Source organism: Lampetra planeri, chromosome 24, assembly GCF_965212315.1.
Source record: "Lampetra planeri chromosome 24, kcLamPlan1.2.h2, whole genome shotgun sequence".
NCBI lineage: Eukaryota > Metazoa > Chordata > Hyperoartia > Petromyzontiformes > Petromyzontidae > Lampetra > Lampetra planeri.
This window is the reverse complement of record NC_136130.1, coordinates 9,499,355-9,514,478: the sequence shown is the minus strand read 5'-3', so window position 1 is coordinate 9,514,478 and position 15,124 is coordinate 9,499,355. Positions and strand designations below refer to the sequence as shown.

Here is a 15,124-nt window from a genome sequence, read left to right as displayed (position 1 = left end):
ATTTTGACGCAACGTGTGAGTAATGCACTCCAACGTACGTAAGTAATGATCTAGTTAAGCGATTATATTTTTTCTTAAGTTCCTGAAATTAAAACGCTCGTGCCTGCTTGACCCCGGTTTTTTTTATTATTATTAAAACCAACTGCTCCGTGATTGATTGGAACAAATGGATTGGAAAAATGAGCCCGTGACATGAATTAGTCAGGCGAGTGCCTAAGATATTTGTTTTAGATTATGGCCCTTGACAAGTTTCGAGTCTCTTTTTTTCTGACAAGTCGGGGGGGTGGGGGGGTGTCGTTGTTGTTACGTTGTTATTAAAAGGTTCATTTTTTGAGAGCCCGTAACTGAAATTAGGCAAACCTTAACTCGGGATATTGTGTTTGTGTATTTAAAGTGAAACGGAGAACTTATTACGACGGTACGATCGCGTAAATGATAATCGCCGACGCGAATGTCTAAAACAATAATTAACGACTATTAGAAATCGTTAAAACAACACCACCCTTCTGATGTATTAACAACTCTCTTCATTCCACAATCTTCTTTTACAGGAGAGAAGCGATCGCAGGCTCTGTCGTGAGTGTGGATTTGCAGAACGACCGTGATGCCTGTGTAATCCAGAGGTGTGGACTCGAGTCATGTGACTTGGACTCGAGTCAGACTCGAGTCATGAATTTGATGACTTGCGACTCGACTTGGACTTGCATAACAATGACTTTGTCCCACCTATGAGATGTGGACTCGAGTCATGTGACTTGGACTCGAGTCAGACTCGAGTCATGAATTTGATGACTTGCGACTCGACTTGGACTTGCATAACAATGACTTTGTCCCACCTCTGGTGTAATCTCCCATCTTAATCACGGTTCGATGCTGAGCTGTCGATTATTTAGTATCACTTCGCTCGCACTTGCGTTTGACATTCACCCTTCACTGTTTACATTGTTGTACGATGTTCACCATCTGTTTTATGTCTCCGTAACCTAATTTGTCATCGTACTATAATCAGCCAAGGGAAAATCTGCCCGAGCCAACTTACACTTTACGAAATATTTTTGTATATTGTGCCTGATAAAAACAACTTAACATTATAGACACAAATGTGGTGCAGTGGTGGTGGTGAAATTCACACACTGCACGATGAACCCGGTGACCTTAGATGGCCAAATCGACCTGAGTCTCGATATCTGTGAACTGTCCCCGTGCCCTTCTTTTACTCACCCGCAATGACCAGTGTGGTGAAGTATGGTCAAACAAACTCCCCCATTGTCATCCTGGCATGGGGAGAACCGTCGTCTAGCAGTGGATTGACAAATGGGCTGTAATTGTGTTATTTGGACACGCACTGCATCGACTCAAACACAAACAATGGGCAGAAGAAGTGAGCACGATAATTGGGGTTGCTCCTTCTCAACTGCCTGGCATTCCCTTCCTCCCTCTGGCTTTCTGCACCCGTGGCTCCATCCCTCTTCTCACGTCTCGACTTGAGAACTTCCTCTTCTGCTTCGCCCATGTCCATCTCCGCCAAGGAAATGGGTCACTACTTAAGTCATATTTCACAACTCCCTGCTCTATCTAACTTCCCCGTTTCACCATAAATCATAATTATAATTCCCCTCGTCCTTCGCTCACCATCTTTCACACGCACATCTAATTTGTTCTTACATCCCGTCGCTTCTGTCTACCCAGCGATTTAAACGGGCACGCGACAATTAGTCTGCTAGCAGTGACCTAAAAATATATATTTCAGGGCAGCGCCTTTACCCATTTCTAGTAAAGGGTACAAACATGAAGGCGGGTGGACAGGCGGAGAGACGGGTTGGCAGATATGGAACCGTATGCTTCACAGACACAGAACTTCCAGGTTAAAAGGAGCCACATTCCAAGAATCAACGGCCAGGTCATCCAGGTGGTCTCTATAAGCCTGCAACTCAATACAGGCCCTCGCTGTGGGAAACGTAACGTAAGAATGTATTGCGCGCGTGCGATGCATTAAAGGTCTGGTTTATTTTTCCTTCACGTGTAGTAATATTACTCATACATGTCCAATAAAAAGTAAAGCGGTGGGGGGAGAGGGAGGGCCTGGTTGGAGGAGATGGTGGTGGTGGCGTTAATCGAAACTTTGGCAGCCTGCACGCACACGGCGCGTGCGTGTGGGGGTGGTTGCGCTGTAGAAGGTGATAGCGAGGGCAACCCTCATGCACCGCCAGCCACCTGTCGCACCTGCGGCCCCACCGCCTCGCGCGAGTGGAGAAGCTGGCGACAGCGGCGGCGGTGACGCGAAAGCTCAACTCGTCTTTTTTGGGAGGCTCAACCGGAGACGTGTGGTGAGCTCGCAGGCCCCTCCCTCTACTAAACAGCCCCGCCCACTTTCGCATAGACACGCCCACTGAACTCACTAGCACGCCCTTCGACCCGGCGAGTGTGTTCGCTCTCCCTGGTGTCAACTTGCTCATCAGGCTCGGCCTGCTCCCCTGGCAACCACGACTCGGTTAGCCCGCTCACCCCCTTGCGCCCCTGTGCCTGTATCGCGAGCCGAGCACGAGGCCACAGACGACTTTAAACCGTGACGAGCATCTCGGGGGGCCAGCCTCGCCGGGTGCCCGCCGGCAGGAACGTCGTGGCTAAACGGGGACGAGGCGGCGGCCTCACCGTGTCGAAGTGCGTGCGCTGGTGCTTGGCGCGGTCGCTGGAGTTGCTGAAGGCCTTGTGGCAGCCGTGCTGCTGGCACAGGTAGGGCCGCTCGCCCGTGTGGCTCCGCAGGTGGATCTTGAGGTTCTCCAGCCGGGAGAACGCTTTGCTGCAGCCCTCGAACTGACAAAGACACAGACCACACCACCCGCATGTAAAGCCTTTAACAGGCTGTTGGAGCAAAGTGCTGTTCGCGAACATCGAGATGGAGGATGACACGGCAGGCGAGTGCTTTGAGTGACCAGAACAATTCTAGGCTGCTTTTGGCTCCCCATGGTTGATGTTTATACATCGTACCAGGTACGCTTTTTCAGATCACCGATATTAACCGTGAGTCGGAACCATTTTTTTTGGGGGCCTGGGAAAAAAAGAGTGCAGTGGGCTAATCACTACACGACCGCTCCCTTGAACTGACACACGCACACGGGCACCCAGGAATGAATATCATCATGGGTTGATGACCCAGAAAAACCTCCAGCAGGCCCATCACATCCAGTAGCCAATTCGTTGTGGTCGTGACTACCAGTCACCCATAATAATATTCTAATAAGGGGCCGTCCATAAATGACGTCACGCGATTTTGGACGATTTTTGAACCTCCCCCCCTCTTCGTCACACGGCGTCACAAAAAGTCAGACCCCCCCTCAAATATGACGTCACAAAGCTCTTACCCCCCCCCCCCCCCCCAAAAAGAAACATGCTTCAAATCGCTTTAAACTATTGTCATTGTAGTGCGTATTTAATGTGGCGCTGCACTCTGATGTTGTAAAACGTGTTGTCTATATTTATTTAAAGTTGCGCATTTGACGTGACGTCACATTTCTTAAACCTCCCCCCCTCGTCACACATCGTCACAAATGTCTGACCCCCCCCCCTCCCCTAGGTGCGTGACGTCATTTACGAACGGGCCCTAATACATCCTGTAATAAAAAAACAGCTGATCTGCCCACTTTTTCAAGGGATACCAAGGTTAAAACAAGCTTAAAATGATTCGCGTTAAATCACGGCAAATATTTGGAAGTGCGGTCTGACGAGACAAAAATAAGTAACAAAAAAAAACCATACACATCAGAGGAATAGAAGCAAGACAACATGATTCGACATGTGCACACAAATGTCATTTGTGAACGAGCCTATGGCTTAACTGCAAATCCTATCGTGTACTTGGAAATGAGACGGGGTGCCATTGCTGTGTTTGAAAGATGAAATCCCGGCCATAAACATTGCCTTCAGAGACCAGAACCCGCACGCCACAATTCTTTGTCCACCCCCCTCACCCCCTTCGCTCCGTGCCTCTCACACAACCAACCCCCTTGCACCGTCTATCTGTGAAGTCACGGAGAGCCTTTGCTTTCTCAAAGAGGCAAACCTCGCCCTTGCTGAGTTTCACCTGTCCTCTCCTTAAACCCCTTTCACGTGCACGACTCCCCGCGGCGCAGTATCTTGAGACAATGGTTGCATTAAAGACGCTTTACTCATCCAAATAAATACACGCTGCCAAGCTCAGCAGTGTTCATTACGACGCTGTTTTTTCAGACAGCTCTGTTCTTCACCTGAGGACGGCTGCTTGCGTTGTGCCCGAAACGTCGTGAGAATTTGTGCCCGAAACGTCGCGAGAATTTTATTATGTTTTATTTTCATTATTTTATTATTTCCCTTCTACTTGACTTTACCGAAAGAACCAAGAAGATGAATCCCTGCAGTCACGAAAGCTTGAAATCGAAATTCAACCGCCTCTATGGGGAGGGATTCCATACAACTTTGAGATCCTTCAACAAAGTCCGGGATAAGAAAGCTCAGCTAATCGAGTCTCTCACCTTTCTGAAGAGATGCCGCGACTCTAAGGTAATAGCAATCGCATTTACACTAACCTCTGTTGCTGTAACTTCCTCTGTTGATATGTAAACTCCTTTGTCAAAGCACTCTGCTCCTTCCACCCAGCTTAAATACATGCTGCCAAGCTCAGCAGTGTTCATTACGACGCTGTTTTTCAGACAGCTCTGTTCTTCACCTGAGGACGGCTGCTTGTGTTGTGGCCGAAACGTCGTGGGAATTTAATTTGATTGTTTTATTTTTATTATTTTATTATTTCCCTTCTACGTGACTTTACCGAAAGAACCAAGAAGATGAACTCCTGCATAGCAGGTGAGATTGTCATCTCACCTGCTATACACCGCGGTATTCTCTCCACGCTGCGCCATTGATTCACCATACTTCACTACCGCTGCTCGGTGAGGATTTGTGAACAGGGGAGGCCCAGGACCGTTCTCGATATCACTCGCCACTGATGTCAGTGGCATCAGTTGCAAGTTTGTAATAATACATATATATATAAACACCCAGCTCTGTCATTCTGTGACTGTGATTAACGCGGCACGGATTGGTTGAAGTGTATCACGTGACTGCGAGCAAGCAGCCAACCAGAGGTGCGCCCCTCCCAAACATGTACGCTCCCGGATTGGTTGAAGTGCGTCACGTGACCGCGAGCAAGAGACGGGTGAGTGAGAGTGAGGAGACGGCTGAGTGAGAGTGAGGCAGAGCCGTGCTCGGTCCGCTGCTGCCTTGAGGCAGAGCCTTGCTCTGTCTATTACATTAGTACTGGTATTTTGTGTGTGCTTAAATCCACTGCTGGATGAAGGCCCACCGCACGCTGTGCGAGTGGATCGTAAGGATTTACTTGACCAGTCTCTTGGGGGGCGCCGCAACAACTTAGTTCTGTTATATTGTAGATACGAGATACTCTGCCTTTGCTTGCTGAAGTCTTGCAAATTGTCATGCTTTTGTGAATGCACACTCATGATGTGGCATGGGTGCACAGGGCATGGTTCCAATGCAGGATGAATGTATGTATGTCGAAATTATTTCGCACCGTACGTAGCTAACAGTGTTAATCGGAGGTGCGGGTGAAGGACAACAAACTAAACACACAGAGCAGTTCTAAAGAAATTAGTTTTCAATCGAGATTGAAAAGTCCATGGCTCCATTGGCTTCTTGATATCACAAGGAAATGAGGGAAGCCTTCACTTGTCCACCCCAACCCACACCCCACGTCCACCACAACCCACACCCCACACCCCACGTCCACCCCAACCCACACCTCACTACCACCCCACCCACACCCCATGTCCATCCCAACCCACACCCCACGTCCACCCCAACCCACACCCACATCAACCCCAGCTTACACCCCACGTCCACCTCAACCCACACCCACATCCACCCCAACCCACACCCCACGTCCACTCCAACCCACATCCACCCCAACCCACACCCCACTACCACCCCAACCCACACCCCAAATCACGAGGCGCGTACACCGTCACGCTCTGGATTTACAATCACGCGAAGCAGTGCGGAGCTGTTGTGCGAGCGGTGCAAAGTTTTTGACCGAGATCGGTCCTGAAACAAAACATTTATTTTTAAATTACAAGTGGCTGTTATGAAGTGTGTAAGAAAGAAAAAGAAAATATTTGCCACATGTGAGAGGGCGTTCGAGCGCTTTAAATGAACAAAGCGTCCAAAAGCACGTGTACGGCAGGGTACGAGGAGCCAAAAATACCAAATATTAATGACCCACTATATTCTCACGCTCTTTGAAATAGAGATGTTTATGACCATTGCGCAACTTAAGCTCAAAGTTATTTTAAAGCCACTCGATAAGTTAATTTATTTTAAAAAAAGCATATATATATACCACGCAGCCATGAAAAAAAATCTTTCCACGCAATCCTCCAGTGCATCGTTCTGGAAGAAAATCTCTTTAACAAATTGCCCGCAATATGAGAAGAGAGTTTAAGATCATAACACGGTGAGCTTGGAGTTTTATTTTACAAAAATAATATACGTCGGAGTGTAATTCTTTTTTTTCATGCACACAGCCATTTGCCCAGGGGGTTGGTTTTGGTTGGAGATTCATTCCAACTGATTTTAGTCGAATAACCACACAACCAGCAAATGGGGGGGGGGGGGCTTTAGTTCAGTATTGGGTTGACAAATTGGCTGCAATTCTTTTTCTTTAATTCTGATAGAGTATATAGAAACAAAAATCTATGTTCGGCCAGACTTTAACGGCGCAAGCCACAAAACTGCATGGGTCTCGGCTGAATGTGTCCTGTCACATTTTTGTGCGGAGGGGGGCGAGGGGGGGCAGTGGGGGATTCGGTGGGGGGCACAGAGTCGCTCACTGATGGCCAAGATTAGGATCCTGCGGGTCCACTCTCTCTCGAGAGATTTAACACAGAGGGCCCCAAGGACAGACGCTTGACAGACAATTAATTTAACTGAAAAATAAAAATTATTTTTAAAAAAGTACCACATTGAGCGATTCAACAATCCCCTCTTCGGCGCTTCCCCCCCCCCGCGTGTGAAAACGTGGAGATTGGCAAGCATCATATTTGGATATGTGCGGAGCATTTTAAAGCTCTGCGAGGTCATAGCTCCAACTTGTTATTCTCGTTTGTCAGCTGGTAGAACGGTCTGCGCTGCACAATAGCACATTCATGGCTCCATATTGTTTTACAATCGCACGGCTGCATTGCCACGTTTGATTATTTTTCGTATCAAGAACAATAACTATGGGCTTAGATTGAAAAATAAAAAAAAACACACGCAAGTGAGATTAAATAAAAGCTAACCAATAAAACACATTTTCATTGTTGTGATGAACCAATCATCCCTTTGGCGTTTATGAAATGAGTACTGCTTTGTTCAAAGTCAACTCAGTTGGTGGGATTTGAGGACTTAATAGAATGATATTTCACCCAAGTGTTCCAGTGAGATTTGGGACGTAATGGAGGCAAGCAGGCTGACCTACGCGAGCCCAGATGCTCCTCACAGGGCAATGGATTTAAACAATGAATCTTCCTCTCCGTCCCATCACATGAAATGCGAGCTTTCAGACTAATCTTAACCAAGAGAATTATTATCAAACGTGAAAACTCCGGAGCAGCTTGACACAGGGCGAGGAGTCCCCCCTGCCCTTGACTCCACAACGACCACAGAGCAGCTAACGCCGCTCAGAAATCAACTCGCACAGCGAGGCACATCGCCTGCCACGTGGGTGGGCAGTTTTTCAGGTTTGCCATCAAAGAGTGGGCTCCATTCTCCCTCCCCCCTCCGCCAAAGGTGATGAGACGTGAACTCCCTCACCTGGTATCCATAGGTTCGATCCCGACCCCGACGATGCATTATATATTTGGAGTTTGCATGCCTCTCTCCCTGTGATAGTTGCGTGGATTTTTATCCGGGTCTTCCATATTTAGAATCACCGTGCGTTCAGAGTATTTGGCTGATATACATTTCCACGTGATAAGCCACCGAGTTGAGCTATTATTTGTGGCCAGGCGGCTTCTGAAAAAATCGCTATATAGCTCAGTGGGCCTTACCTGGTAAAATAAAAGAACGAAAAGTTTAGTTTCCCACGCCGTTCAACAAATCCCCTGGCTCAGGAGTGAGTGGTTTAAGTGAGAGGGACACCCGGCCAAGTTTTGAGTTTCCTTTGTATTTCTCGGTTTTTTTGTTATCATCATCATCACCCCACACCCATTGGCCAATCCAGCACGCATTACGTGGTTTTGCAGTAAATTGTAGATCAAGAACGACCGCCCTGTTGCCTTGATGCAAATGAACGCTAAGCCGTTAACGACTCGCCAACTTCACGAGTTGATGAATTGTCGCGCAGCAATTATGGAATCGCTTGTGATGTTTACCATCGCGGTGCGCCGAAGTGACTCTTGCGGCTGCAGAGGCAACGTTACCCGATTGGACTCAACATTCATGTAAATTAAATGGTATGCAAAAGCCCTCTGAGATGCCTTTACTCATGTGAAGTGCGCGATTTTAATATAGATTTCTTGGTTGAACATGTATATGCATCTAAAGCAATTTATTCTCACACGGACAATTCGGTGCACGCATCACGAGCGTAACGATCGATTTGAATTTGACGGCCCGACGTGCCACCGCTACACCTCCACCCACCGTGCACTTGTTGGGCTTCTCCCCCGAGTGGACACGCATGTGTATGAGCAGCTTGTAGCGCGCGTTGAACGGCCGGTAGCGCCTGGGGCAGCCGGTCCAGAAGCAGGTGAAGTCGTCGCTGCCCTTGCGCTGGTCCACGTGGGCCCTCTCGATGTGCCGCACCAGCTCCTCGCGCCGCTCGTGCTGCGACGCGGCGCAGTCCATCCACCGGCAGCGGAACTCCACCTCGTCCGGCTCCAGCGGCGCCGCCGCCTCGGCCCCGGGGGCGCCGGCCTCCGGGTCCCCTCCGCCGGCGCGAGCGCAAGCGCCGGCGGGACCGCGGTGAGCGCCGTACGGCGGCGGCGGCGTGAGCGGGCAGGCGTCCGGGTAGCCGTTGCTCAGCGGCTCCTGCTTGAAGGTGGCGCAGCGCCCTCGCCGCGCCGCCGCAGCCTCCCACGAGTAGTGGCGCTCGTTGTCGAGCGACGAGCAATCGGCGGCGCGGCCGGCCAGCTCCGCGTGGCACTGGCCGTCGGGGGGCGAGGGGCCCCCCGCCCTGGCGCGCAGGTGCTGCCCGTAGACGCCGGCCTGGAGCGAGATGCACGAGGGGGCGGCCCGGGCGCCGGCGCCGATGTACGCCGCGAGAGACGTGGGCGAGGTGCGGACGACGGCGTCGATGTCCATGTCGACGGGGAACGCTTGCGGCGCGGAGTGCGGCGCGGAGTGCGGCGCGCGCTTGCGGTGCCGGTCGAGGCGCCCGGCCCGCGCCGTCGCCGGGTCGCCGAACGGGTAGCGGCAGGCGCCAGGGGCGAGCGCCGGCTCGCTGCCGCGGCCGTGCGTCTGGTTGCCGTCGCAGGCGCCGGCGGGCGACGGGGAGATGGTGCCGTAGCCGCCGGGCAGTGGCCACTCCTGCTTCAGAGCCGCGGTTTGGCTGTCGGCCAGGCCGGGCCCGATGGACGCGGTGGACTCGTGGGAAATAAGCGATCTGTTCGGAAGAGGAGTTGATAAAAACACAATGCCGATTTGAGTGCCGCGAGTTGCTCGAAGGGAAGTTTAGTGCGATTTAAAATCAACCGTTCGTGTAAAGCCAGGTTAATTCGATTTTTTCTATAAATGTAATTTTTTTTAACATGATGAATTCAAGCTGGTTTATTTTGAATGTCACGTAAAAAAATAATTTACAGTAATTTATCAATCCACTGCTGAATGAAGGCTTCCCTATCCAATCAGTCATGGAGGCTTGTTCACTATACTTCACCACACTAGCCACTGCGGTATGGTAAAGGGGGTATGGGCAGCTGTGGCTAAACGTGACACTCCAGGCTACCGAGTCCATCGTGCAGCGCGGTAAAGACTGCCCCGCCGCTCCCTCACAGTCCACGTGAGCATCTCGCACTCCCACAGGCCCCACACGTAGTGACAGCGACATCGCACTTCCGCACGAGCTCATCCTTCCCTGAATGCGGTGGTGGCCAGTTGCCTCACCTGGCGTCGGGATGAACCGCCGAGGGGGGCCCCTGGTGCATTCCGAGGAAGTGGGGGCGGCAGCCGGCGTCTGTGGCCGGGTACCCCCCCGGTGCGGCGTGCACGGTCGGTTCGAGCCGGCGAGGGGCCGGAGGTCCCTGCGCCACCACCGCCGCCGCTGCCGCGCGGTGCCGTGCAATCGCGACGCACTGCAGCGCGTAGCCGTTGCTTCCTGCGAAGGCGCGGGCGCGGTGATGGTGGGAGGTGGTGACGGTGGGATGATGGTGGTGGTGGTAACGGTGAAAGGTGGTGGTGGGAGGTGGTGACGGTGGGATGGTGGGATGGTGGTGGTGGTGGTGGTAATGGTGAAAGGTGATGGTGGGAGGTGGTGACGGTGGGATGGTGGTGGTGGTGGTAACGGTGATAGGTGGTGGTGGGAGGTGGTGACGGTGGGATGGTGGGATGGTGGTGGTGGTGGTGGTAACGGTGTAAAGGTGATGGTGGGAGGTGGTGACGGTGGGATGGTGGTGGTGGTGGTAACGGTGAAAGGTGGTGGTGGTGACGTTGGGAGGTGGTGGTGACATTGCGAGTTCGGTGGTGGTGGTGATGGTGGAAAGAGGAGGTGGTGGCGATTGTGGTGATGGCAGCAAGGATGAGGTGCGGTAGTTAAGATGGGGTAGCAGGAAAAAACAACAGGGGTGAAAAGAAAGTTATTCCAACAATGGTTCGTAACGTGACCAACACACCCTTTGTGCCATTTTCGAGAAAATTAATCCAAAGGGCAGATTAGTTTTTATTAAACGTGCCGTTGGCATAATTTGCCAACAATTGCTGCACTCTACTTGAGTCGAGTCGGTGTTTACTCTGCAGAAAGGGAGAAGTGACTCCAATAGGGTTTTTTTGCATGCAAAGAAGTTCGCACTAAAATAGATCGCAGAGGAGGGGTGGTTCGTGGGACTCGCGATGGCCACGTTCGAGCGCTGAGTCAGCGCCGCTGTGATCCTACGCTCAACCCTAGATGACCATCTGCGATAAAACTGGGCTGGTGTGTGTGTGTGTGTGCAGTGAGTTTCGCGGTCTCGTTCTGTTTGCCGGTGACTTTGGGGGAAAAGACAAAAAGATCCCACCCATAATGTGACATTTGCATTTTCTGTCAATTCATTTGACCCCGGTTCAAATGGTGAAAAGTATAAAAACGAAAATGGACACACAGCAAACAGCTCTTTATATTCTTTGGTTGAGGCGGTGTCACCGAGTGATGGGCGAGGGAGGCATAGCAGAGATACAGCGGCGTGAGCTGTAGTTGCATTTAAACGTGTTTTAAATCCACATTGAGTCATTTTGTGAATTGTTGTTTCATTGAAGTTGGTTAAGTGGTGTCATCTTGCAGGGGATTTTCCTGGCATAATCTGGGTCCCATGATAATACGACTCCGATCGGCACACAAATGGGATTCGGATGCCAAAAAAAAATGCAGTACAACAAAATAACAACAAATGCCCGTCAGAAATATTCATGCTGGTGGTATTGCGTGATCACCATCAACAATGGTCAAGACATCGCTGGATGAAGAGCACCACCTCTTATGTAATATCCCATACATAGTCTGCACGTGGAACTAATTTAATCGCTCTATCTCATCCTTGTGCAGCCTCGGCCACGATCCATTCCCTCGCAGCCTCATCCGCAATCCGCGCCGTGTCTTCGGAGCGGCTTCGTTCGTCGTCGCCTGCGCCTCGTCACTAACCGCCGGCTCCATGGTGGCACCGCACTGACACCGTGCCCTCGGGGCCCCCCATCTCGACAGAGGCCCCCCACCCCCCCAGGAGAGGCGAGGCGTGACGCTCTGTGCCCCCTGCGACGCGCTCTGCCCTAATGCTGCCCCCACCCCCCTCCCCACGACAACACCGTGCTGCTAACGAACGCTGGGTCTACCGAACGCTCCGGTCTTTGTGTTGGTGTTGTTGTTCTTGTTGTTGCCACCACATTTTTGTTCACGCTGTTTTTTGCGAAAGTGCTTGCTGCAGGCGGAATGAGCGGCCACCTTCGCGCGCGTACGGGTTCAAGTTCGCTATAAGTGTGACATTAATGATGTGTCGCACGAGACAAATGACACATCTCGATTTAAAGCTTTCGTGACTGCAGGGATTCATCTTCTTGATCCTTTCGGTAAAGTCACGTAGAAGGGAAGTAATAAAATAATAATAAAAAAATATAATATTATTATATTATTTTATTATGTTTTATTTTTATTATTTTATTACTTCCCTTCTACGTGACTTTACCGAAAGAACCAAGAAGAAAAATGACACATCTTTAATGATTTCCCACACTTCTGATTAGCACGGTGGGCTATGCATGGTACGATAGAAGTTCGCCATACATACACATGTAAGCTTAATACGTAAAAAATGCACTGAATAGTGTTTTTTAATTGCATTAATGTTTACTGGCGTTTTCAATGAACTCATTTTCCACCTGATTTTCCACTCGGCGATCAATGCAAATGCAGCCGTCGCCTCTTCATACATCATCATCGTCATCGTTGACAGGAGCCAGAGGTGACTGAACTCCTCAACACTGTCGGTTCGACAGATGCACCCATGGCAAGGCACGAAATGATGCTCTCGCTTAATAAAGACAATTTAACGTTGCGATGTGTTGTTGTTGTTGTTGTAAGAAATAATTATTATTCGACCGTTGCCATGCCGGCTCTGGCCATATCCACAAAAGCCAAACGACTTGTGGATAGCAACATGACGTCTTAATACAAGTGAGGGGGGGGGGGTTATCTTGGCCGCAGAGAATGAAACAGGGCAGGGCCGATTCCGAGCACACCAAAAAGAAAGCACTGGGCGATCGAGAAACTCTCCCCCCCCCACCCACCTCGCCTTTTACAACGCGCGTTACGATGTTACGCGGACGCCGGATACTCAAAAGGAACGCTCATTAAGTGTCGCGATCATTCACAGTGGGGGGGGGGGGGTTAGAAAGGGGGGTGCAAGCCCGCACACGAGGCAGGCAGCGATGCTCAACTAAACCTCGCGTAAAAAGAAAAAACAGTCTTTGCGCAAGCTCGTCGCCTCGCAAGTCCGCGTACGCTGACATACTGCGCTGCAAGAGACGGCGCACATGTAGAAGGTTAGCGTTGTAACGGAGCGTGGATTAATAATAAATAGTTTATTTTCAAAATGGTACCGTTCGTTAAGAGCTCACAAAGGCCCGTACATGCAAAAATGTATTTGGTGGGAGTGTGGGGGGTGGTGTATATTCTCGCATTGCAGATGCCGGAAAAGGTTGAACTTGAACTGAACCTGAACTCCTTTTTGCACCGTACGTAGCCAACCGTTCTAGATTTGAAAATTAATTGATGCAGCAAATCTGGCTGTGACGGTCCCACCTGATGACGGAGACTTCTGTTGCCTCCGAAACGTCGTGATTTTATTGTTTTATTTTATTAATTTAAATTTCATTTTTTACCTACGTGACTTTACCGAAAGAACTAAGAGTATGTAGCCAACCGTGTTCATCGGAGTGTGCGAGATGATCGCCACGACAGTTGCCCATTGTCAGCGGAGTGCACTGGGCACTGCTCTCACTCCCATTCCTCGTCGCCAGCAGCACACACACCAGCTGCAGCCACACCAGCAGTACCCACACCAGCAGCACACACACCAGCTGCAGCCACACCAGCAGCACCCACACCAGCAGCACCCACACCAGCTGCAGCCACACCAGCAGCACCCACAACAGCTGCAGCCACACCAGCAGCACCCACACCAGCAGCACCCACACCAGCTGCACCCACACCAGCTGCAGCCACACCAGCAGCACCCACACCAGCAGCACCCACACCAGCAGCACACACACCAGCTGCAGCCACACCAGCAGCACCCACACCAGCAGCACCCACACCAGCTGCAGCCACACCAGCAGCACCCACACCAGCAGCACCCACACCAGCTGCACCCACACCAGCTGCAGCCACACCAGCTGCAGCCACACTAACAGCACCCACACCAGCTGCAGCCACACCAGCAGCACTCACACCAGCTGCACCAACACTAGCAGCACCCACACCAGCAGCACACACACCAGCTGCAGCCACACCAGCAGCACCCACACCAGCAGCACCCACACCAGCTGCAGCCACACCAGCAGCACCCACACCAGCTGCACCCACACCAGCTGCAGCCACACCAGCAGCACCCACACCAGCTGCAGCCACACCAGCAGCACCCACACCAGCTGCACCAACACTAGCAGCACCCACACCAGCAGCACCCACACCAGCAGCACTCACACCAGCAGCACCCACACCAGCAGCACACACACCAGCAGCACCCACACCAGCAGCACCCACGCCGGTTGCCCTGGCCGAGAGCGCGAGACACGCACACTGTGGGCGGTGGCTCACAGTGTGCGTGCGTTCGCCACTTATCGTACGTGCGTACATTCAGAGCACACGCGTGCAGAGTCACCAAGTACTACCCTCCACCCTGTATCGCTCTAGCCGTAGCCCTACAGCCTGTACCACGACAGTAACAGTCATGCTCCTTGTATGTACGTTGAACTTGTTTCGCACCGTACGTGGCCAACCGTACAACTTGGAGGTGCGGGCGGGTGGGCAAGAACAACAAAACTAAACACAAGAAGCAGTTCTAAACAAATTCGTTTTTCAGTTTAGATGTAAAAGCGGAAGAGCTCCAAGTGGCCTCCTTGTTGCGGAGGTTCACGGCTCTCACCCAGCCGCCGCCCTGATTAACACTGCAGGTGTATCGTATAAAATACAATTCTCGACGTCTGCTTCACAGGGCACGTTTTAAAGATCCCGTGAGGTCATTTGTAGCAAATGTCCATTGTGTGCCGGTGTCATGGTCCAAATTTTCCAAACTTCGTTTTATTTTTAAAATTGCACCGCAGATTACTCAATTTGGATCACGCGCGGCGATCGTCACCCCCCTTCCTGCGAACACTCAGCAGGACCCTCTTGGCCCATAACAATGAGATTTCG

The 15,124-nt window shown here is 51.2% G+C and overlaps 1 protein-coding gene across 1 annotated transcript in view; it reads right to left on the bottom strand.

Annotated features, from left to right (window-relative positions):
• Nucleotides 1–15,124, bottom strand: part of LOC144726841 (zinc finger protein GLIS3-like) — a 43,491-nt gene that overhangs the window by 28,239 nt on the left and 128 nt on the right. The window contains exons 2-7 of the mRNA XM_078605795.1: nucleotides 14,416–14,483; nucleotides 14,206–14,328; nucleotides 13,674–14,133; nucleotides 10,132–10,342; nucleotides 8,671–9,631; nucleotides 2,653–2,814 (exon numbers count right to left, since the gene is read on the bottom strand). Of these exons, the coding sequence (XP_078461921.1) occupies nucleotides 2,653–2,814; nucleotides 8,671–9,631; nucleotides 10,132–10,342; nucleotides 13,674–14,133; nucleotides 14,206–14,328; nucleotides 14,416–14,483 (1,985 nt within the window). The remainder of the gene's footprint in view (nucleotides 1–2,652; nucleotides 2,815–8,670; nucleotides 9,632–10,131; nucleotides 10,343–13,673; nucleotides 14,134–14,205; nucleotides 14,329–14,415; nucleotides 14,484–15,124) is intronic.